The sequence below is a fragment of the Dryobates pubescens genome, chromosome 8 (assembly GCF_014839835.1).
Source record: "Dryobates pubescens isolate bDryPub1 chromosome 8, bDryPub1.pri, whole genome shotgun sequence".
Lineage (NCBI taxonomy): Eukaryota > Metazoa > Chordata > Aves > Piciformes > Picidae > Dryobates > Dryobates pubescens.
Window position 1 is genome coordinate 1543350 of NC_071619.1, and position 24223 is coordinate 1567572.

General features: G+C 47.0%; 1 protein-coding gene across 8 annotated transcripts in view; it reads left to right on the top strand.

Moving 5' to 3' along the window:
- Positions 1-18153, top strand: part of FGFR2 (fibroblast growth factor receptor 2) — a 99253-nt gene extending 81100 nt beyond the window's left edge. For all 8 annotated transcript variants that reach the window (XM_054163391.1, XM_054163395.1, XM_054163396.1 and 5 more), the window contains 8 exons: positions 308-429; positions 1064-1174; positions 2900-3090; positions 6946-7068; positions 8483-8553; positions 10758-10895; positions 12358-12463; positions 17814-18153. In XM_054163391.1, the coding sequence (XP_054019366.1) occupies positions 308-429; positions 1064-1174; positions 2900-3090; positions 6946-7068; positions 8483-8553; positions 10758-10895; positions 12358-12463; positions 17814-17978 (1027 nt within the window). In that variant the 3' untranslated portion in view covers positions 17979-18153. The remainder of the gene's footprint in view (positions 1-307; positions 430-1063; positions 1175-2899; positions 3091-6945; positions 7069-8482; positions 8554-10757; positions 10896-12357; positions 12464-17813) is intronic.
- The last annotated feature ends 6070 nt before the right edge of the window (positions 18154-24223 follow it).

Here is a 24223-nt window from a genome sequence, read left to right on the forward strand (position 1 = left end):
TGTGAAAGCTCAGCCCCTTCCTGCTGTCTCTTACCCCCTAGCCATCAAATGCAGCCACTTATCCCATGAAAAGGCAGAGTTTGAAAGCTGGGTTTAGCAACTGAGGTGCTTGCTAGAGCATCCCTGAGAAAGCCTGCTGGGGTGCAGGTGAAAACTGATGTGTGCCCAGAGTCTCATTAGTTCTGTGTGATAAATGCTTTGTGCTGCAGCAAGCTGTTGAAAGCATTTCATATTTAGCCCTGGCATTTGACTGGCTGCATCCCTTCCACCAGCTGCTGTGTGTTTCATCTGCTCTTTACACCTCTAGGCTGACGCTGGGTAAGCCCCTGGGAGAAGGCTGCTTTGGGCAAGTCGTCATGGCTGAAGCTGTGGGGATTGACAAGGACAGGCCAAAAGAAGCAGTGACTGTGGCAGTGAAGATGTTGAAAGGTAAGAAAATGGGCTGATCAGGGATTGGGATGGGTGATGTGGCAGTGCTCATGCAGGGAAACTTCTTCTGTGGCATCTGAGCTCTGTCATCATGGGGGAGGTCAAAGAGCACATAGCTGACCTCAGCCTTCAGCAGTGTGGGGTGTAAATCTGTGCCCTTGACAGCCTGTTTATCTTGAGCAGGGAGTATTTAGGAACCAGGAGGTGCATTAGCATGGTGTGGGTCTCTCTGCTTTTAGCTCAGTTGGTGTCAGAGGCTGGCCACGTGCAGATCCTGGCCCGCTCAGGCCGGCTGCTTGGTGCCTGTTTATTTTCAGTCATTGTGAGGGTGGTTTGCAGGATAGGCTTAGTGCAGGTACAATAGCCAAGGGCAGCATTTCTATGTCTGCTGTTAGTAGTTTTCAGCAGGCAACACTGAAGAGGTGGTCAGCCCACCTCAGAGGTCGAGAGTATGTTGTAGTTGGGACATTGCACGTGGTTTTGTGTGACCCACAGCATCTGTTGGGAAACAAATGCCATATCCTGCATTTTGGAGCACACTTGGTTTACACCAACTGAGTTCAAACCATCTGAGCCTGAGTGAAGCTCGGGCTGGCACCCTGAGAAACATGACCTGAACCTGTGTCTTGTACAGATGATGCTACAGAAAAAGACCTGTCTGACCTGGTGTCGGAGATGGAGATGATGAAGATGATTGGGAAGCATAAAAACATCATCAATCTTCTTGGAGCCTGTACCCAGGATGGTGAGTAGAGCACAGAACAGTGAAGCAGGACTCTCCAGCAGGCCTGAGAGGGCCTCATTAATCATCATTTTTCAGGAGGTTTTGAAGGAAGCAGTCATGCCGTGAGGGGATTTTTAGATATTTCCCTAGCTTAGCAGCAATATTTTAACTTCTGTCTCTCATTAGGCTGCAGCTCTAACATGAGAAAGGGCTCTCTATCAAAGGAAAACTCTCTAATCCCTTGCTGGGGGGAGAAAGTGACATTTTACAGGGCCTTTACCTGTGCCTGTTGTTGTGAATTCGCAGTCCTGGTTTGGTGGGTTTTGTATTCCCTGAACTTGCAATGAGAACACTTATTCTTGGAAAAACACTTCTTGTTTTCCAGTTAAAAGCTCAACTGTGTCATGTGAAGGGGTACAAAATGGCATGCAGCTCCGGAGTTCAACAGAGTAAATCTGAGGAAGCACTTTCCCCTTGTTTGAGATTCACAGAATTGTAGAATGGTTTGGGTTGGAAGGGACTTTTAAGGTCATCCTCTTTTAAGAGGAGCCCAGGTTGCTCAGGGCCTCATCCAGCTTGGTCTTGAACACCTCCAGGGAGGGAGCATCCACAGCCTCCCTGGGCCACCTGTGCCAGAGATTCACCACCCTCCCTGTAAAGAATTTCTTGCTAATCTCCAGTCTAAGTCTGCCTTCCTCAAGCTTCAATCTATTCCCTCTCATCCTACCACTACATACCCTCATAAAAAGTCTTTTCTCTTCTTTCTGTAGGCCCCTTTCAGACACTGGAAGCCTGTTACAAGGTCTCCCCAGAGCCTGCTTTATTCCGTGCTGAATGTCCCCAGCTCTCGCAGCCTATCCCCATAGGGGAGGTGCTCTTCCCAGCCCTCCTCTGGACCCACTCCAGCAGATTGATCTTGTGGCATTGTTTTGGCTGGAAGTGCTTGCTTTTCAGTACATTGCATGGGCTGGAAGGGATGGGCACTGGGTCAGGATTTAAGTGCTTCCAGCTGCTACTTGTAGCTCTACCACTACCCTGCCATGGAGCTTTGGGTCTGTCACTTTGCCAGGTCTGGACCTCCTTTTCTTTCCATTTATGCTTCCTGATTTCATATTGGAACATTTATTGGTTTGGTTCAGTTATTGGTGAATTGGAGCACTGTGTCCAGTTCTGGAGCCCCTATTATAGGAGGGATCTGGAGATGCTGGAAGGTGTCCAGAGAAGGGCCACAAGGATGAGCAGAGGGCTGGAGCTGCTCTCCTGTGTCTCCAGACTAGGGGAGTTGGGGCTGTTCAGTCCAGAGAAGAGAAGGCTCTGAGGAGACCTAATTGTGGCCTTTCAGTATCTGCAGGGGGCTACAAGAAAGCTGGGAAGGGACTTTTGAGGGTGTCAGGGAGTGATAGGACTGGGGGGAATGGAGCAGACCTAGAAATGGGTAGCTTCAGATTGGATGTTAGGAAGAAATTGTTCCCCATGAAGGTGGTGAGAGCCTGGCACAGGTTGCCCAGGGAGGTGATGGAAGCCTCCTGCCTGGAGGTGTTTGCAGCCAGGCTGGATGTGGCTGTGAGCAACCTGCTGTAGTGTGAGGTGTCCCTGCCCATGGCAGGGGGGTTGGAACTGGCTGATCCTTGAGGCCCCTTCCAGCCCTGACAATTCTATGATGCTATGATCACAGAACACTGAAAGCATTAAAGAAGTCACCCTTCACCCTCACTCCAGTTTTCACCCAGCTGTGTTTGTCCCCAGGTCCCTTGTACGTGATAGTGGAGTATGCCTCCAAGGGAAACCTGCGGGAGTACCTGCGGGCGCGCCGGCCCCCGGGCATGGAGTACTCCTTCGATATCAACAGGGTGCCAGAAGAGCAGATGACCTTCAAGGACTTAGTGTCCTGCACCTACCAGCTGGCAAGAGGCATGGAGTACCTGGCTTCACAAAAAGTAGGTAGAACTCAGCAAAATACTCCTGAGGTGGATTTGTTTGGTGCTTTTGGTTTCTTTTCTCATTCTTCTCAGTTTAGTTTCATTCTCACCTCTGTCTTCAAGAACTTGCTGGGAGGAGGGTGGACCTCTCTCTTTTCCAACCTGGTTTATTCTGTTCTGTTCTCTTGATGAGAGTGCATCATCCATGCTCTTGAAAATCAGTGGTGAAAGTTCACATGCTGAAAGCTTTTTGTAGTGGGTTGAAATTTCCCCCCCCAGAATTAACTTTGCCAGACCAGCTCAGCTGGAAGCAAATGGAAGCTGTATTTACAAGCAGATCACAGTATCACAGTAACTAAGGTTGGAAGAGACCCCAAGGATCATCAAGTCCAACCTGTCCCAACAGACCCCACAACTAGACCATGGCACCAAGTGCCACGTCCAATCTCCCCTTGAACACCTCCAGGGACGGTGACTCCACCACCTCCCTGGGCAGCACATCCCAATGACGAATGACTCGCTCGGTGAAGAACTTTCTCCTCACCTCGAGTCTAAACCTCCCCTGGCACAGCTTGAGACTGTGTCCCCTACACTCCACTATGGAATGCAATGAACATGTACAAAATATCCAGGAGTGACAATATTTATAGGTATTTACCATTAATGAGCAGCACAAGAACCCCACCCTGGCTCAAAGACCAGGGGAAGCTACTATCTTCTTCCCAGCCATCCCCTTACACTGCTGTACAAAAGGGAGAAGAGAAAGGAGCAGAGAAATTAGACTTAGCCAAAACAATGCAGCCAAGGTCAAGCAGAAGCACGTCAGTAGCATCTTGTTTTGGGACAACTAGTTTTAGTCCCTCTGGAATTATCTTTATTTTCCCTTTTTACACCCAATAGTGATTTATTTACAGTTTTGCTACTTTCTGTTCTAGATCTGTGAACAATTTTAAAGGCATAGCCTAAAACTGCCAGAGTTGTTCATCTCTGTTTGACAGTGTTGCTATGAGGAGGCCCAGAGTGGATCCTTTCAAGCAAATATTGCCCACAGAGCTGTGCTTGGAATTCATAAGAGCAGGTGGTCACTTGCTTACTCAAGTCACATTACTCCACCCATGGGACCACAGGCACCATTTGCCTGCTGCTTCCAGTCAAATAGACCAAATCAGCTGACAGAGTGGTGTGCAATGAATGCATTTGGTTAGTGGAAGGCTTTGCAGGATAATAACAGAGCTGAGGTGACCACAGGATGCCAGGGTAAAAAAAATGGTGAACAAAGGAGGCAAAAAGCAGTGGAGTGCATTAGTCACTTCAGTGAGGCACTTCACTTGGAACTGCTGTTTGTCAGGAGATCAAGCTTCTTGAAGGAGTCTGTTTATCTTATCATGTCCCTAGACTCTTATTTCTTCAACTTCCCTTCAGAGGGTTGGGCTTTTTCAAGCAGTAATTTGGTTCTGTTCTAGTTGTGAAACGTTGAACAGCCCTGCACAGCTAACTCTGTAAACATACTGTGGCTTGGTGGGCAAGCAAGCATGAATACTGGGGGTGGTGTTTGGACCCAGTGGCCAAACCAGATACTGATGCAAAGTGTGGAGTGGTTAGTGGGGTTTATACTGGGATTTATACTCATTTCCAGTCAGGTCCCCTCCCAAGTATGGAGCTGTGTTTAACCAAAGCCCTTGAACCGAGTGTAAGCCTCCATTCCTGCTGTGGAGAGTCATGGCTGTTTTTTGTTTCCTTTCTTGATTTTCTGCACTTGTAGAGGTTGGGAGGAGGGAGACTCAAGATCTAATTTTGCTTTTCTCCTTTTGTTTTGAAATAGTAATTCTCAGCACAGTGGTGTAGACAGGGAGATGTGCATGACACCAAGACAAAAGCTTCTCATAAAGCAAACCCCAGTACTGTATTAGGTAAAACACCTTAGGATATCTCTTTTTATGTTTAATGGAACATTCTTCTGGCAGTGAGCCATGTCCCAAGAAAACAGAGCTGTTCTGAAAGGAAAAAAAAGTACCTCTATAAATGGGCAAATCCTGAGAACAAGAGTCTGCCTGAGAAGCTCAGAAGTGCAGGGTAGAACACTGCCACCCCAAGGAGGTGTGCACTCAGATGCACACAGCAGAACTGCTTCATCCTTGATCCAGTTCCTTTGCAAAACCACTCGATCAGCAACAAGTTATCCAAGGGACAGCAATGTGCCCTGGTGGCCAAGAATGCCAATGGGATCTTGGGGTGTATTAAGTAGAGTGTGTCCAGCAGATCCAGGAGGTTCTCCTCTCCCTCTACTCTGCCCTGGTGAGACCTCATCTTGGGTACTGTGTTCAGTTTTGGGCTCCCCAGTTCAGGAGGGACAGGGATCTGCTGGAGAGGGTCCAGCAGAGGGCTACAAGGATGATTAGGGGACTGAAGCACTGCCTGGTGAGGAGAGGCTGAGGGACCTGGGGCTGGTTAGCCTGGAGAAGAGAAGACTGAGAGGGGATCTGATCAGTGTTTATAAATACCTGAGGGCTGGGGGTCAGGAGGGAGGGGACAGGCTCTGCTCACTTGCTCCCTGTGACAGGACAAGGAGCAATGCCCTTGCATATCTCAGAGGAGGATCCATACTACTTATTGGGTGACTGAATTGAGCTCTTTGTGTCTCAGAGAAGGTTTGAGAGCAGGAACAGAGAAGCAGGAAGGCTGGTCTGTGTTGCTTCAGTTCTCATAGCACTGCTGCTGCTGAAGTAGAGGACTGATTTGATGCTGAAAGCATGTCCTGGTGTCTGGCTCTGCACACAGGAAGGCATTGCCAGGGCAGGTTTTTTCCTGGCAGCTCCCCATGACTAACCCAGTGAGGAGCAGAGGTGATTTTACCTATGCAGCGTAAGAGATCTCAGAACATTGCTGGGGCAAGTCATACTGCAAGACAAAACCCAAAGTGGCTGTTGTGCAGGGTTGTGGGGTTTTTTTGTAGTGGTTCTGTCCAGCATGTCTATGCACATGCTGAAATAAAGAGGGCAACATAAAGAGGAATCCAGAATTCAGGAGAGGGAAAAGAAAGGAGGTTCAGCTCTAAAAGTAGTAGAATAACCTGAGGGGATTCCACAAGCAATGTTTCTTACCATGCCCCTAACAGGGCTGCTTAAACACCAGTGTAAGATCCAGAGCAGTCACAGCATCATTGCAGTGACAAGAATCAGTTGTAAGTTTTCAGGCCAATGCTGACATGAGGGAGAAAGGTCTGAGGGAGATAACATTATTAGTTTGAGTATCAAAGCTGTTTAAAAGGCAAACAGGCCAGGCCAGGTTGTGTTGGTTTGGTTTGTTTGGCTGGGGTTGTTTAATTAAGTCGTGATAGTCTCGTGGTGGAAGTAAATACACACACCCTAGCCATCCAGGTTAAAATGGCATCCTCTGGATTTAGTAAGACTTTTTTTTTCAATATTAAAAAGGGTTGCACTGATCCAGACTGTCAGGGCTTGAGCTGTGATGAGATGATCTAATTGAAGAGAAGCAACTTAATGAAAGGCTAATTAGCAGTTTTGGTAATACGTGTACCTGGGCATGTGTAATGGAGAGTGAATCACAAGCAGCGTGGCGCAGTTTGGGTCACTGCCCAAACTGCCAACCTTAGCAAAATCTGTTTTAACTAAACCAGGCTTGTCTAAGAGGCTTCCTAGGCCTGTTGTTCAACTTGGAAGCTCCAGCTGAAGGGCTGGATTGTAGTCATGAAGACAGTGGTATTTCACAGGCTTGTAGTGAATGTATGAGTTCCCCACCTTGTGATGTTGGCTAAAGTCTGTGAAGGAGACTTAGTTCTGGTGTAGAAATTCTTTCACTTGCACAGCAGTTGATTTCAGAGGGCCTCTTTTTCTTTTCTTCTTTTCTTTCCAGTGTATCCATCGAGACTTGGCTGCAAGAAATGTTTTGGTGACTGAGAATAACGTCATGAAAATAGCAGACTTTGGTTTAGCCAGAGACATCAACAATATAGACTATTACAAAAAGACTACTAATGTAAGTGGATGGTTCTCCTATCTCTTGGAAACAAATGCTTTGCTTTGGTTGTTTTTTCTGTGCAATGATTCACTTCCAAACTATGGTTATAAACTCCATGGGCTTCTCGTAGAGCAGCCTCACTTTTCATCCCAGACAGAAAACAGAGATCAAGGACATCAACTTTTCTCTCCCCTCTTGCAGTCAGATAGTTAAAAACATAACCCAAGGGGCTGCTTTTTGTGTGGTTTATTGACACATGCTAAAGTGCAAGAGCTGGGGTTTGTGTGTCTCTGACTCCAGTCACCTGAAGTAGCTGGAAATACTCCTGCTGACTCCAGCTTGCTTAGTACCAAGCCTAGCATCTTGCAAACCACTGTGTAAACAGTGCTAGCAATAACCATAAACAGGAGTTTTATTATATGAGGAATAAGCCTGATACAGCTTTATACCTTTTGCCTGTGCTTAGCCTGTTAGATACTACTGCCATAACCTGCACCTAAGTGGGGCAGGGGGTTGGGAACGTTGATGTTTTTTCACTCCCTAGCCTGTCACCGTTTGGTTGTTTAACCCCTTTGTACCAAATCAGGAAGGTAAACTGTTGCAGATGTAGTTATTGCTGCCTGGGCTGAGCAGCTTGCACCTCCTTCTGAGAGAATCAGTTGAGATCCTGATGAATTACCCCTGGGTTTTGATGGGAGTTGTGCAGAACTTGCTCAGTTCCACAGGCTTCAATATTTGGTATAAAGATGAATTATTATTAATGATTATCTTAAGATGCTTATCAAGGAAAACAAAGTACTAAGTGATAAATGGCTTCTTGATGGTAGTGTCTGCCTGCTTCCAGAACAGAGCAACCAGGTGTGGGGGCCAGTGCTGGAGGGAATTGAACCTCTTCCTATCAAACATGAAGTAATTCCTGGGCTCTGAGCAGGGCAGGCTTTGTCTGCAAGGCACCAGGCAGCTGTGACTGTGAGCTTTGGGTCACAGCAAAAGGTGGAACAGGAACCCAAAATTCTCTGGTTCAGTGGGTTACCAATTTTTGCAGGCAGGCCTGTTTTTCACAGGGTTATTGATTTGCTTTGGGTTTGTTTTTTGTCTTTAAAGACCCATAGTAGAATGACCTATTAAATGTTGATCCACTTGCCCTGTTATTTTCCCGGCAAAGCAGTCCTGGGGACTTTCCTGGGGCCCTCAATGCTTTTGGTTTTTGTCAGCAGCGTTTATATCTAGTTTTCAGTCTCCCTCCTTCAGCCCATTTCAGTATATCCCCCCCTGAAAATTTGAAGAGTGAATGGTGTGCTTTGCATTAGCAAATTGGTGTGCTGAGAATTGATTGATCCCCTTACAAACAAACCAACCAAAGAATTGGTGTTGAAAGAATCCTGCACGTTGCTACAGTTTTATGTTTTGTTCTTCCCTTTCAAACTGACAGGGACGACTTCCAGTTAAGTGGATGGCTCCAGAAGCTCTGTTTGACAGAGTTTACACACATCAAAGTGATGTGTAAGTGGCTTTATCTGAGTGGGGGTTTGGAGGGGGTGGGCAGGAGGGTTGTTTGGGTTTGTACTTGTTAAAAGTTTGGGATCGTTTAAAGGTGTTTTTTTTTAACTCTTGTCCTTTACCTTGAAGAGTTTTCATTCTGCTTCACATATTAATAGATGGAGCAGGAGCTGCTCTTAGAAAGTGAGGATTTTATGGTAGACTGCTAACCAGTGCTCTGTTACTAATCTGCCCAGCTTCAAAGCACATGAAAGGTGGAAAATGCTAACCTCCTTCTGTCAGTGCGGAAGTTTCCCCCCTTGAACTTATTTACGGATGTGCAGCTACAAAGAGTCTATCTAATTTGCTTGGCTTTTGACATACACTAGACTGCCTTCAGGTTGAAAAAAAAACCCCAAAACCAAATCAAAAAAGGGAGGGAGTCAAAAGGAAAGAGAAAAGAAAGCTCCTGAAAACTTGTTATGAAAATGGTGCTAAGATGAAGTATAATAAAAACACAGGCTGGCCATCCTGGCAAACCTTACAGAGGTGGTGTTGCTTCCCAGGAGCTCTTCACATGTTGTAGGAAATCACTGGGCTCTGACACTTCAAAAATCTTTTCATGTGTGCTCAGAGTCAGTGGCTGATGCAACTGCTCGGGGTTTATTCTGCTCCCCATTAGGGTTTCCTGGGCCCGTGTACAGTTAGCGGCGTGTGTTGTGCTTGAACTCGACGTGCATTTTCTTTCATGCGATGCAGATGAAGAGCTCGCATCTCTTCAGCCCTGCAAGAGAAGCTGTTAGCTGTAAAGGGCTGGATGCTTCCCAGCACAAGTGTAAAAGGTTATGCATGCCAGTGCAGGGCTAAAAAGTAAAAGGGTAGGAGATAGCTCTTCTTTTATCTCCTTTTTCTTTAAGCTAGGTGCACTTCCCGAGCTGCTGCTCTCCTTAAGAAAAGCGTTCAGTGAAGCTTTTCCTGCAGCCTTTGCATTATTTCTGAAGCAGACTATATAAACAGGTGAAGGGTGGATCAAACCTTGGCTTTAGAATAACATCTTGGCAAAAGATTGGAGTGGAGGCGAAGTAAACAGCTTCACCGGTTCAGGGCTACAAGTCAGGCTTAAGCTTCCAGGCAGCACAAAGATTTAAGTGCTGGAACTTTGAGACTCTTGGCCCCATGGTGGCTCTGAGAGGGCTAAAGATAATATTATTGTAGGTCTGGGCAAACAGTTTACTAAAATACAGTGCTGCAAAGCTGGGAGAGCTGCAGAGCATCTCAGGAGCCAGGGCAAGCTCTGTGCTGTTGCTCACCTGGCAAAGCAGCCTGCCAGAAAGCCCTAGGTTGCCAGCAAGGCATGATGAGGCAGGCTCAGGAGGAGGTGGCAGGCAGGCAGGAAAAATGGCTTAAAATTATCCTCCTTCACTTCCTAACACAAATTAATTGGAAGGGGGAGGGGAAAAAAAGAGAAAGAAAAAGGAGCAAAATATTTTTGTTTTGAACAGTCTGCTTTCTCCAAGGTATCCTGCCCCAGAGCTGCAAATCCAGCTCAGCTCTGAGGGCTCACTCAACAATTAAGCTGTGAAGACACAGCTCAGCCACCAGACAAAGGGTCTTTGAGAAGAAGCTCAGGTCCTTCCTTACTGCTTCCTGTGCACCTGATGCGTTTCACAGGTGGATGGCTGTGTGTGAACCTCGGGAGGTTCAACAAGGCCAAGGGCAAGGTCCTGCACCTGGGTTGGGGCAGTTCTCAGGCTGCAAGATGATGAGATTGGGAGCAGCCCTGTGGAGAAGGACTTAAGGATACTGGTGGGTGAAAAGCTGGATGGGAGCTGACAGTGAAGAAAGATGGAGACTGTTTTTTAGCAGGGCCTGTTGTGGCAGGATGGTTTTAGATGTGGCAGGTGATGGTTTTAATCTGAAAGGAAGGAGACTGAGGCTGGAGAGAAGGAAGAAATCTTTTAAAATGAGGGTGGTGAAACACTGGCACAGGCAGAAGCTCCATGCCTGGAAACATTCCAGAAGGGGCTGGATCTCACAACTTGAGACTTTAAAAGTCTCTTCCAACCCAACCCATTCTGTGATGCCCCTGTCGGGGCACTTGGAGCTGGGCAGATGCTGATCGAAGCACCTCCTGAGAGGGGCTGACAACCATTGTGTATGCTGCAGAGGTGTCTCTGCTTTCAGCAGCAGGGCAGGTCTGCTAATGCAGTTTTGTCTTTGCTTTGTAGCTGGTCATTTGGTGTGCTAATGTGGGAGATCTTCACCTTAGGAGGATCACCCTATCCAGGAATCCCAGTGGAGGAACTTTTTAAGCTGCTTAAAGAAGGGCACCGAATGGATAAACCTGCCAACTGCACCAACGAGCTGTAAGGACCCTTACTTACTGTAGCAGCACTGAAAGGCACAACCTGTGCTGAATTCCCATGGTTAATTCACTGCCAGATTCGTTTTCAGAACCTCTTGACTCTAGACTTGTGGCTGTGTGGCTGTGTGTGTGCCTTTGGTGAAGACAAGGTATGAAAGGGGCTTCAGGAAATGTTTGACAGAGGGCTATGGCTTTGCACACCCTGCTGTGATCCCATTGAGGAAATGTTTATCTACAAGCCAGCCTTTGTCTCAGTGGTTTTGAGACCCAGATTTGTTTTGGCTTAATCTCATTAGCATAAAAATTCATAAGTGGCACATGTACTGTATGCTACATCAGATGGGCTTTGCACCCAGCAAATTACATCTGAGAGCTTCTGCAATACCAGAGCATTAGCTGGTGCTGATGGGGCAAGTGTGCTTCCATGGGCTCCTATTGCATTATCTGGTGCTGATGGGGCAAGTGTGCTTCCATGGGCTCCTATGGCATTATCTGGTGCTGGTGGGGCAAGTGTGCTTCCATGGGCTCCTATTGCATTATCTGGTGCTGGTGGGGCAAGTGTGCTTCCATGGGCTCCTATTGCATTATCTGGTGCTGGTGGGGCAAGTGTGCTTCCATGGGCTCCTATTGCATTATCTGGTGCTGGTGGGGCAAGTGTGCTTCCATGGGCTCCTATTGCATTATCTGGTGCTGGTGGGGCAAGTGTGCTTCCATGGGCTCCTATTGCATTATCTGGTGCTGGTGGGGCAAGTGTGCTTCCATGGGCTCCTATTGCATTATCTGGTGCTGGTGGGCCAAGTGTGCTTCCATGGGCTCCTATTGCATTATCTGGTGCTGGTGGGCCAAGTGTGCTTCCATGGGCTCCTATTGCATTATCTGGTGCTGGTGGGCCAAGTGTGCTTCCATGGGCTCCTATTGCATTATCTGGTGCTGGTGGGGCAAGTGTGCTTCCATGGGCTCCTATTGCATTATCTGGTGCTGGTGGGCCAAGTGTGCTTCCATGGGCTCCTATTGCATTATCTGGTGCTGGTGGGGCAAGTGTGCTTCCATGGGCTCCTACTGCATTATCTGGTGCTGGTGGGGCAAGTGTGCTTCCATGGGCTCCTATCTGAGTGTAGCCCTCCACTGTCTGAAACGGCTGTCACCATTTCAATTAATGCATTGCATGAAGCTTCCAATCCCCCAGCATGCAAAAGATACTTCAGCATGTGTAAGTTAATACCTGGGACAGAAGGCTACACAACTTGGCCCACACAGAGGTACTGCAGACACTGGGTAAGAGAGGAGTAAAACCATGGAGCTGTGAGGGAAGGGAGCCTGGCACAATTTCGGGCAAGGTCAGTGGCCCGTGGCTAGGACTGTGGCTGCTCCTGGCTTTACTTGCCTTGAAGTCTGTGCAGGAAGAGGTTCAGGAGAAGGAGATGTGGTGTGACTGAAGCCAAGACAATGTCTGTTTCTTACAGCTACATGATGATGAGGGACTGCTGGCATGCTGTGCCTTCACAGAGACCGACTTTTAAACAGTTGGTAGAAGACTTGGATCGGATCCTCACTCTCACAACTAATGAGGTAGGTGAATTTGTTTCCCTCCATAAGCTGCTGTTGAGGAGAAATGCTTCAGGAGACAGGTGGAATTTATTCAATTGTGAACTCCTGCTCAAGTTCTCTTCTTGTTCAGTTTGTCCTTGTCCTCTGAGGATACAGACAGCTGAACTGTATCCCGGGGCCAGGAAAATGCTTGGGGGGTTGGAGCACCTCTGCTGTGAGGACAGGCTGAGGGAGCTGGGGGTGTTCAGCCTGGAAGGCTCCAGGGAGACCTCATAGCTGCCTGCCAGTACCTGAAGGGGGCTACAAGAAGGATGGAGAGAGACTGTTTGCAAAGGCCTGCATTGACAGTATGAGGGACAATGGCTTCAAACTAGAGCAGAGCAGATTGAGATTGGATGTTAGGAACAAGTTCTGCACCATGAGGGTGGTGGAAGCCTGGAACAGGTTCCGCAGGGAGGTGGCTGATGCTCCTTCCCTGGAGATGTTCAGGGTGAGGCTGGACAGGGCTCTGGGCAACCTGATCTACTTGAGGATGTCCCTGCTGAGTGCAGAGGGGGTTGGACTGGATGAGCTTCAGAGGTCCCTTCCAACCCAGAGCATTCTGTGCTTCTGTGAAATCCTCAGTTTCTTGCCATTCTGCCTTCTTGTATGTAAGTAAAGAGCAACACGCCTTTGAAGTGGTTTTGTTTGTTTCTCATTGCATCTGTTGGTGTTTTCAGTGTTGCTGTATTAGAGGGCTACCCAGGGCAGGCTGAGAGGCAGTGTGTGTTTGTTTCAGTGTGAATTTCACATGAGGGGAAGGTGGAAAGGCCGTGGTGGTTTTAATTTATCAACTCAGTTCCATTCTCAGCCATGGTATCTAGGTCAGAAGAGGAGAAACTGTCACTGGTAGATTTCAGATTATGTGTCTGAGAGTGAATTAGGTTCATGGAAATAGATCTCTGTGGAGGGAATGAGGACCCACAGGGAACTTGTGAACAGCCATCCAATTATCCAAAGGTCCTGCCTAACACTGCTTCAGGTTGGGATGTATGAATGCTAAAAGGTTTTATTGGCAGAGCATTCTTTCAGGGTCTGAGATATTATTAGTTCCAGCAAGGTACACACTGCTGAGGGTATTCACGCAGGAATCTCTCCTCTCATCACTGAATCACATCCACCTTTGAGGAAGATCACAAGTGGAAACTTCTTTTAAGAGAAGCTGCTTGGTGTCCCAGAAATATTTTTACACATTCCTCTCATTTCTGAGCAGTTGATATGGAGAATGGAAGGCAAAAAAAACCAACCCCCACCCCAAAACCCTAAAAAAAGACCAAACCTGTACAGAGGAAAGTTGCAACAACCAATTTTGGCTGCCTTCAGAAGAAACTCTTTGGATTTGCTGTGATTAGAGCACTTCTTCAGGGGGAAGGGGGGAAAGGGGGTGGGGGAGCTTTGGCTCACATTATCTTGGTCCTCAACACTGCTTTCCAAGTTTGCAGAACTGTTAGAGAAAGACCAAAAGGATTATTAAGCAGCATTAGAAAGGCTGCAGGCAGTGCAGGAGAACCTGAGTCCAGAGATGCTGGGTTCTAGGATTGCCTTTTGCCCAGCAGATCCAACTGCAACAGATGTTGGCTTCAGTAGCAGCTACAAACGTATCTGGGTTCTGCTTTTGAAGGTTTACTCTATAGAAGAGTGGCACCCTCAAGGGTGATTCAGAGCTGAGGCAGGAGCATGTGCTCCCCATGGAGCTAGCAGCACAGCTCTGCCTAGGGTTGCCGTTTCCCCCTCATCCAGTACTGGCTTGCATCTTTTCCTGCCTGATTTATACAGGGTTTCACAAGAGTGCTTGGAGGTGGGCTGGCTGCCACCACGGAGTGCTGGGTGGCTTGGCCTGGATGTGTGTTTGCACAGTCAAGAGGGAGGTTCTGGGCTGCAGTTCCATGCCTGGGAAAGGAGATTGCTTTCTTTTTTGTGTGTGCTTAGCCCTCTCGCCTTCCCAATTCTCTGCCGCTCAGTGGATCTGGAATGATCTCAAAGGTAACCTGAAAAGGCCTTTAGGGTTCTGTAAATTACTTTAGGCTAGAATCATAGGAAAAAAGGGCTGGAAAAAGCTGAGGAGAGCACACCCAGCCCATCTGCCCATGTGTTTGTCATGCCTGACAGATGTTTATGGAACTTGTCCTTAAAGATCTCCGCTGCCGTGTTTCCGCATCGCCCCTCAACGCTCTCATCCTTTCCTTAGCCCTACTGCTGGGCAAGATTTCCCTAATCTCTGATGTTTCTGCATAAGCTACTGCTTTTGTCCTATTTACCCTGGACACACAAAACAAATGGTTTCCCTTTGCAGCACATTTTGGCTTCCTGAAAGCTCGCTGTGTTCTCCCTCTCCAGAGAACTCCAGCGCGTCCCATGTTCCCTCCCCAAGCTGTGCGTTTCAGACCCCTCATTTGGAGTCACCAGTTTCCCTGAAGCACAGGCCCTTGGTGCTTTGCTTTGCTCATCCTTCTCTATGCTGCATCATCACCTGTTGGTTCTTCTAATTGGACATTTGGGGTGGGGCTTCTGCTTTGGTTTCCCATTCTTGGGCTTTTTGTTGTGGTTTTGGGGTTGGTTGGCTTGCTGGTGGTGTTGTTAATGCTATTCTTTTGGGGGGTGGTTGTTGTTGGGTTAGTTTTGTGTGGTGTTTGGTTTTTCCCCCCTCAAAAAGACCCCATGCCCCATGTTTCTCACAATAATATTGATTTGTAAGAGCTGAAGTTGCCAAAAGTCATCCTCGTGGCTGCTTTGTTATAAGGACACCAGAAACCATTCTGATACTGCCAACTTCTTACACCCTTTTATGTGACATTGGATAGTGGAGAAGGGGATGAGAATTCCACCTTCAATACTGGATTCATAACTCAATTGCATCAAGTGTTGCTAGGATGAGCCACCCCTGATATCCCATGAGAAATCCTTGTTTCTTCACAGACTGCACTACTTTCTTCCTGCTGCCTACAAAGTGCTTTCTGGTTTGCCAATATTGCCTGTATTTATAGGTCACAGTTGTCCTTGAGGAACTCCCAAAAGCCTAGGTAGCAAGATTATAGAATCATAGAATTGTTAGAGTTGGAAGGGACCTCAAGGATCAGCCAGTTCCAACCCCCCTGCCATGGGCAGGGACACCTCACACCACAGCAGGTTGCTCACAGCCACATCCAACCTGGCTGCAAACACCTCCAGGGATGAGGCTTCCACCACCTCCCTGGGCAACCTGTGCCAGGCTCTCACCACCCTCATGGGGAACAACTTCTTCCTAACATCCAATCTCAATCTATCCACTTTGAGGTTTTTTTCCATCCCCCCCACCCCCCCAGTCCTATCCCTCCCTGACACCCTCAAAAGTCCCTCCCCAGCTTTCTTGTAGCCCCCTTCAGATACTGGAAGGCCACAATGAGGTCTCCTCAGAGCCTTCTCTTCTCTAGACTGAACAGCCCCAACTCCCTCAGTCCATCCTCATAGCAGAGCAGCTCCAGCCCTCTGCTCATCCTCATGGTCCTTCTCTGGACACCTTCCAGCACCTCCAGATCCTTCCTGTAACAGAGGCTCCAGTACTGGACACAGTGCTCCAGGTGTGGTCTCACCAGAGTGGAGCAGAGGGGGAGAATCACCTCCCTTGCCCTGCTGGCTCTGCTTCTCTTGATGCAGCCCAGGCTCTGGTTGGCTTTCTGGGCTGCAAGTGCTCACTGCTGGCTCCTGTTGAGCTTCTCCTCCACCAGCACCCCCAAGTCCATTTCTTCAGGGCTGCTCTCAAGCCAGTCCCTGCCCAGTTTATATCAGTGCCTGGGATTGCCCTGACCCAGAGGCAGGATCTTGCACTTGGTCCTGTTGAACCTCATGAGGTTGTCATGGGCTCACTTCTGCAGCCTGTCAAGATCTTGCTAGTAATCATAGATCCAGGCTGCCTTTTCTTGCTGTCTGCTGCATTTGCCAGCATTTGAAAGCTCAGATTCCCTCCCTCTTTAAACACTGCTGGCTGGTTTTTAACCATAGCATGGCAACTGTTGAATTTCTGACTTAAAATGCATTAACCAAAAAAGAAATTGCTCCAAACCCGGGCACAGCAGCCTGAAATACTGACTGAGGTGGAAGATTTGTCTCGTCAGTAGGATCAAAACTTGTGGTTCAGCAAATGAAGAGATTGCATTTAAATGGATGCAGCTGCCTTTAGAAGTTGAAAGAGAAGGAACATTTCAAGGGGAGAAAAAAAAATAACTTTATTCTCCTGCCAAAAGTGTTGTTTCTAGCTGAAAACCCAAAGCTTGGATTCAGCAGATATTATTTCCTCTATTAATGACTGCTTTGGTCATGGCTGCTCTGGTGTGCACACACACATGAGAGCATGCAGTCTAACAGGCCCAATCCCAGTGCATTTCTTTGTTGTCCTCCTTTCGGCTCTTCTCCTGCACGTACGCCACTGGGTGGTTAAACACAAGTTTCACAGGACAGAATGCAAAGCAGATATTCCAAGTGACCAAGGGAAATATCAACTTGGAAGAATCTTTCCCTCTCCAAATCATTACCATGTGCTAAAGAAACAAAAAAAATATAAAATTGGTTGTATTTAGGCTGAAATGTCATTTTTATCATCGGGAGTGAAAAGCCTTCTTTTGATGTGGTTGGCATGGTTATTTCCACTGACGTGGCTAATGCTGCTGATGTTGGACTTCAGGAAAGTGCCAGGGACTTGGTTGGGTGTTTTTCTTTCTCCACTCAAGCTCCTTCTTTCCTGAGCTACTGAAGCAAAAAGCAGTTCTGACCGGAATCACCTTACAGAAATGAGTGCAGTTCTGACCTCTTCTTTTACCCACTGGAAGGTGTCCAGAGAAGGGCCACGAGGATGAGCAGAGGGCTGGAGCTGCTCTGCTACGGGGACAGACTGAGGGAGTTGGGGCTGCTCAGTCTGCAGAAGAGAAAGCTCCAAGGAGACCTCATTGTGGCTTTCCAGTATCTGAAGGGCGCTACAAGAAAGCTGGGGAGGGACTTTTGAGGGTGTCAGGGAGGGATAGGACTGGGGGGAGCAGAGCAAAACTAGAAGTGGGGAGATTGAGATTGGATGTGAGGAAGAAGTTGTTCCCCATGAGGGTGGTGAGAGCCTGGCACAGGTTGCCCAGGGAGGTGGTGGAAGCCTCACCCCTGGAGGTGTTTGCAGCCAGGCTGGATGTGGCTGTGAGCAACCTGCTGCAGTGTGAGGTGTCCCTGCCCATGGCAGGGGGGTTGGAACTGGCTGATCCTTGAGGTCCCTTCCAACCCTGACAGTTCAGTGACTCTTTGAAGCCAACTCACAGCAGTGCTCTCAACAGCTTTCCTCACTGTCTAACAATGCATTTTCTTTCTTTCATCACAGGAGTATCTGGACCTCAGTGGACCCCTGGAGCAGTATTCCCCTAGCTACCCTGACACGAGGAGCTCTTGCTCGTCAGGGGATGACTCTGTTTTCTCTCCCGATCCAATGCCTTATGAACCTTGCCTTCCCAAGTACCAACACATGAATGGAAGTGTTAAAACATGAAAAGAAATCCTGCAGAGAGGAGTGAAGAGAGGAGAACGTCAAGCTACCTACCAGACACCACACAAAAGCTTTTCTCCAGGACCTTAGCGTTTCTGCTTGTACATATGAAATGTGGGGAGGAACAAAACACCAAAACGAGCCCCAAACAAACAAAAGGAAAAGGCAAGAAAATGAAAAGGGGTGGGAGGGAAAACCCAAACAAATAAAAGGAGAAGGAAACTGAATGAAAAGGGGAGGGAAACCCAAACAAACAAAAGGAAAAGGAAAGAAAATGAAAAGGGTTGGGGGGGAAAACCCAAACAAACAAAAGGAGAAGGAAACTAAATGAAAAGGGGAGGGAAACCCAAACAAACAAAAGGAGAAGGAAACTAAATGAAGAGGGGGGGAAAAAAGCAACCCAACAAGAGGAAACAAAATGAAGAGGGGGGGAAAAAAAGCAACCCAACAAGAGGAAACAAAATGAAGAGGGGGGGAAAAAAGCAACCCAACAAGAGGAAACAAAATGAAGAGGGGGGGAAAAAAGCAACCAAACAAGATGAAACAAAATGAAAAGGGGAGGAAAAAGCAACCCAACAAGAGGAAACAAAATGAAAAGGGGAGGAAAAAGCAACCCAACAAGAGGAAACAAAATGAAAAGGGGAGGAAAAAGCAACCCAACAAGAGGAAACAAAATGAAGAGGGGGAAAAAAAAGCAACCCAACAAGAGGAAACAAAGTGAAAAGGGGGGGAAAAAGCCCCACCAAACAAAAGGCAAACCTGGATGGAGGAAAACAGTCAGAAGCTCCAGAGAGGATCTCATCATTTGCAACTTCTGAATATTCCCAAGAGAGAAGAATGTTTTCCTGAGCTGTGTACCCATCACTATCCATTTCCTGGCTCCCTGTAAGCTGCAACAAACTCTCTGGTTTTTTGCTGTTGTCGTTGTCTTTGTTTTGTTTGTACAATGGACCAGTTGGACTTGAGGCAAACTCTGGGTCTGCCTTCCTTGTTTATTTTGTAATATTTGGAGAAAATATATGTTGGCACACACTTACAGAGCACAAATGCAGTATAGAGGTGCTGGATGTATGTAAATATATTCAAAATATGTATAAATATATATTATATATATTTACAATGAATTATTTTTTGTATTGATTTAAAGAAGAGAGAAACAAATGGATGTCCCGATCCACCTAGCTAATTAGTCTGCTTTTTTTTTGTTGTTGGTTTGTGGTTGTTTTTTTAACAGCTTTTTTTTTTTTGGCTAAAAATGCTGTTTCTTACACAGAAATTTTCACCATCCAGAGGTGGAGAAAGAAAAGAAGAACTGAACTACTTTGCTTTCAGGGAAAATGGTCTATCGTTAATTTATTAACTAAGTGGTGATGCACCAAACCAGTTCAGCCTGTCTGGGGGCGTTGTGTTTTTTGTAACTTAAATGGCATTTCTATGCAGGCAGCAGAGAGCACTCGTGGATATATTGCTCAGACTTCACTACTTTTCAGATCTTCTAAAAAAAATAATAATAATAAGAAAAAAAAAAGTAATATTTACAGTATCTAACTAAGGGGGAGGGGTGGGGAGGTTTGAGCTTCGGAGTTATTTGTGGTCAAACAAACAAACAAAACCCCTGCAGTGTGAGATGAGTCTTCTTAGCCAGACCAAATCCTTTTTTTTAACAAGAAAAGTTGGCTTTGTCTTTTAATTCTCAGTACCTGTCACTTCGACAATGTGACTCCTCAGCAAGGCTTCCCAGGGCCAAGGGGGAAAAAGAAAGCAGAATCCTTCCACAGGGGGAGGGTGTTAAAAGGAGGGAAAAAAGAGAGAGGAAAAGTAAGAGGGGAAAAAGAAGGTGAGTGGGGGGGGAAAAGGAGAAGAGGAAAGACAAAAAAATGATGGGGGAAAAAGAAGAAGATGGGGAAAAAAAGGAGATAAGAAGGGGGAAAGGGGAAACATAAGAATTGGGGCAAAAAGAGGGCGAAAAGAAGGGGGGAAAAGGGGAAAAATAAGAGGGGGAGAAAAGAAGGGGGAAAGAAGAATCGGGGGAAAAAGAGGGGGGGATGGGGAAATAAATGAAGAGTGGGAAAAATAAGGAGGAGCAGGAAAAGGGGGAAAGGGAGAGGAAGAAGAATGGAAAAAAGGGGGGGAAAGGGGAAGAAATGAGGTGGGAAAAGAAGGGGGAAAAAAGGGTGGGGAAAAGAGAAGGGGGAAAAAGGGGGGAGAAGAAGAGAAGGGGAAAAAATGATGGGGGAAAGGGTGAAAAAAGGAACAAATATGAGGGGGGAAAAAGGGGGGAAAGAAGAAGGGAAGGGGAAAAAGGGGGGGAAAGAATACATAGAATACATAGAATAAACCAGGTTGGAAGAGAAGTGGGGGAGAAGAGGAGGAAGGGGGGAAAAAAAAGAAGGGAAAAAAAATGGGGAAGGTAATTTTGAAGAGAATTCCTGAAGGAAGGAAAGAGATGAATTTGTCTTTAACCATAGCAGAAGGTACTGCTCTGAAAGGAGCTGAGCTTCTACCCTGTGTTGCACATGCATCAGATTAGCAGCATTCTCCTCCCTGAGCTGGATAATGGGTTCCAGATCTTCTGGCCTGGATCTTTTTGCCTTTCAGACTTCTCCCTCTACTGTAACTTAACTTAAAAGGAGAGAAGCTGTTTATAATGACAATTTGCCATAGGAATATCAACATCTTTTCTTTTAAGGGACTAATTCATGCTGACTCCAGGATTTCCTTCTGCTCCGGTCCCTAACAGTAGGTACAGCGCTGACCTCTGCTCAAATGTCACTGTTGTTTTGTGTCTTTGTACTGAAGCCTTTGTGTTTTGCCTTTCAGAACACTCACACTCGATGTGGCCATGCAGTATGAATGCAAATCACACTGTTTTTATCTGGTGGTGTTTTTTGGGGGGTTGGTTTGGGTGGGGTTTTTTTAATATAAAACAAAAACAAGTAAAAATTGGGTGAAAGAAGGATTAAATTCTGTTAACTTTTGTACTGACAATAAAAATGTTTCTACAGATATTACTGTTAAAATTGCAAAATAAATGTCATGCAGCTTATTTTTCCTAATCCTTTGTGGCACACAAAATGGTTTCCTAAACATCAAGTGATGGAAGGGGTCCAGAAATGCTTCCTCTTGACCTTATCCTGGATCCTATATCACAAAGCAATTCTTTCAGGATTAATGCTTCTGCCCCTGCCTTCTAAAACGTCTGCTCATGAATAACTTGGGTTGTTTGAGTAAACACATGGACAGTCCCTGGGCTTTGTGGAGCCAGGACACTTTTTTGTCTGGAAAGTGGCTTGAAGTCTTCCTAGAGCAGATAGAAAATAACTTTAGTCAAGCTGCATCCTTTAATTAGTGAGGTTTGTCCTTGAGACAGGAGAGGCTGAGTGCCCATTCCTGGTGAGGTTTGTCCTTGAGGCTGGAGAGGCTGAGTGACCATTCCTGGTGAGGTTTGTCCTTGAGCCTGCAGAGGCTGAGTGCCCATTCCTGGTGAGGTTTGTCCTTGAGCCTGCAGAGGCTGAGTGCCCATTCCTGGTGAGGTTTGTCCTTGAGCCTGCAGAGGCTGAGTGACCATTCCTGGTGAGGTTTGTCCTTGAGCCTGCAGAGGCTGAGTGCCCATTCCTGGTGAGGTTTGTCCTTCAGCCTGCAGAGGCTGAGTGCCCATTCCTGGTGAGGTTTGTCCTTGAGCCTGTAGAGGCTGAGTGCCCATTCCTGGTGAGGTTTGTCCTTGAGGCTGGAGAGGCTGAGTGACCATTCCTGGTGAGGTTTGTCCTTGAGCCTGTAGAGGCTGAGTGTCCATTCCTGGTGAGGTTTGTCCTTGAGGCTGGAGAGGCTGAGTGCCCATTCCTGGTGAGGTTTGTCCTTCAGCCTGCAGAGGCTGAGTGCCCATTCCTATAGGAGATTCACCCATAAATCTTAACATGAAGAGTCATGAAAAGAATATAAAAGCACTTGGAGTTTGAGGAGGTTTTGTGCTTTAAAGCAGAAGGCAGGCACACCAAACTAGCTGTTGCTCGAGACAAAAATGGGAAACTTTTGGTCACATTACTGTTGCAGCTTAGCCAGAAAAGGGTTCTTGAAGCTGGTCTTCACCACGTGCTGTAGAAATGCTCCAGACACCAAAGTATTCATTAATTTCTTCCTGTCTCGTTTGCTTTGACCACTGAGCCCACAGCAATCCCACAAAACTCAACTGAAAAAGGTTGGGTTGGGCTGAGAGTTGTCCCATTGGAAAACTCCCACTGGCTCTGCTGAAAACTAACAGTTGCCTTTCCCCACATCTTTTATCTGCAGCAGTAGTGACTCTCTGACAAGAAACCAGCATGTTCTGAATGGCACAGCTGGAGGTGAGATTGTCTCAAGGCGTGGTGGAAGACCTTGAATCTCATACTGAAATGGTTTTCAGTGCATCTTTGCCACCTTTGTAAAGTCACAACAGTACCCTCAGAAATGCAAGGGTGAAAAGATAACTGGACAATATAAATGTCTGGAGAGGAGAAGGCTCTGAGACCTTCTTGTGGCCTTCCAGTATCTGAAGTGGGCTACAAGAAAGCTGGGGAGGGACTTTTGAGGGTGTCAGGGAGGGATAGGACTGGGGGGGATGGATCCAACCTAGAGGGTAAAGGTAGATTGGATGTTAGGAAGAAGTTATTCCCCAGGAGGGTGGTGAGAGCCTGGCACAGGCTGCCCAGGGAGGTGGTGGAAGCCTCATCCCTGGAGGTTTTGCAGCCAGGCTGGATGTGGCTGTGAGCAACCTGCTGCAGTGTGAGGTGTCCCTGCCCATGGCAGGGGGGCTAGAATTGGGTGATGCTTGAGGTCCTTTCCAACCCTGGCAATTCTGTGTTGATTCTATGTTTGGTTACACTGCTTTTGGTTTTAAACAGTCTGTTTGCCTTCCCTCTTGTTCAGTTTCGGTTTCTCTCTCCAAGATTGAAATGTGCATCTTGGAGACAGAGCAGGATTCCACAAATGCTGCCTGAAGTCCTTCATGCCATTTCCCTGGTTTTGTAGTGGTCCCTGGGCTAAGCTTTTGTTCTTGCCTGCTCTCCCAAGACTCTCTCCTCAGCTGCCTGCTGGCTGATTTCCTTCTGTGGAAGCACTGTCTCTGGGGCAGGGCACAGGAGCACTCCAGCTCTAGGTGAGCAGAACAGGTTCTCTGTGTAAAGCTGCAACTTTTAAGGCAGAAAGTTGCAACTAGGCAGCAAAAAATAAAATCTGCCATTGACATTTGCCCAGAGGGGAAATATTTATTGCCATGATTGCCTTCATGAGCAGATAGGGTTAGGGATTGGGATTTGTCTCACCTGAGAATATTATTGCTGTTAATAACAGGAGCAGCAGTGAAGAGCAGCATTGTGTCAGGAAATGAGTTTGTATTGATGTGGATAATGAAGATTATGTTCTGTGTGTAATCAGTTTCCTGCAGCACCTAATTGTTTCTTGTGCCCTGTTTATAGTATTGATCCAAATGGACTCTGTAATATATGAGCCAGTAAGGATGTAGAAGGCAGGTTTGTTATGGCTCAAGTCCATAAACCAGTTCATGTTGCCTGTTTTGGTTTGGTTTTTTCCCCCTCTTCTTGCAAGTAGCACAGGCTGTGACAGCAGATAAGAATATAGCTTCTGTTCTGTCACTTCTTTCCCTTGGTTTCATATCACTGAACATTTCATTATGCTTCTACAGAAGTAAGAATTGATCTGTTTTGAGTGCCAGATCTGCCACAAGTCACTTTACTGGTTTATTTCTGCAAGTAACACAAGCAAAGCTGTGTACAGCATCTGGTTGTGTTCATGCCTAGCCCCTGAGCCCTAGCACCACAACTCCCTGAATTCCTTTTAGTGGAAGAGTCACTCATCTCAGTCTAATTCATTAAACCAAGAGAAGGTTAATCACAGAATTGTCAGGGCTGGAAGGGACCTCAAGGATCAGCCAGTTCCAACCCCCCTGCCATAGGCAGGGACACCTCACACTACAGCAGGTTGCTCACAGCCACATCCAGCCTGGCTGCAAACACCTCCAGGCAGGAGGCTTCCACCACCTCCCTGGGTAACCTGTGCCAGGCTCTCACCACCCTCATGGGGAACAACTTCTTCCTAACACCCAATCTCAATCTCCCCACTTCTAGTTCTGCTCCATCCCCCCCAGTCCTATCCCTCCCTGACACCCTCAAAAGTCCCTCCCCAGCTTTCTTGTAGGAAAGAGTTGTCTTGATCAGGGTATATCAACTGCTGTTAAAACCATTTTAATGACCAAG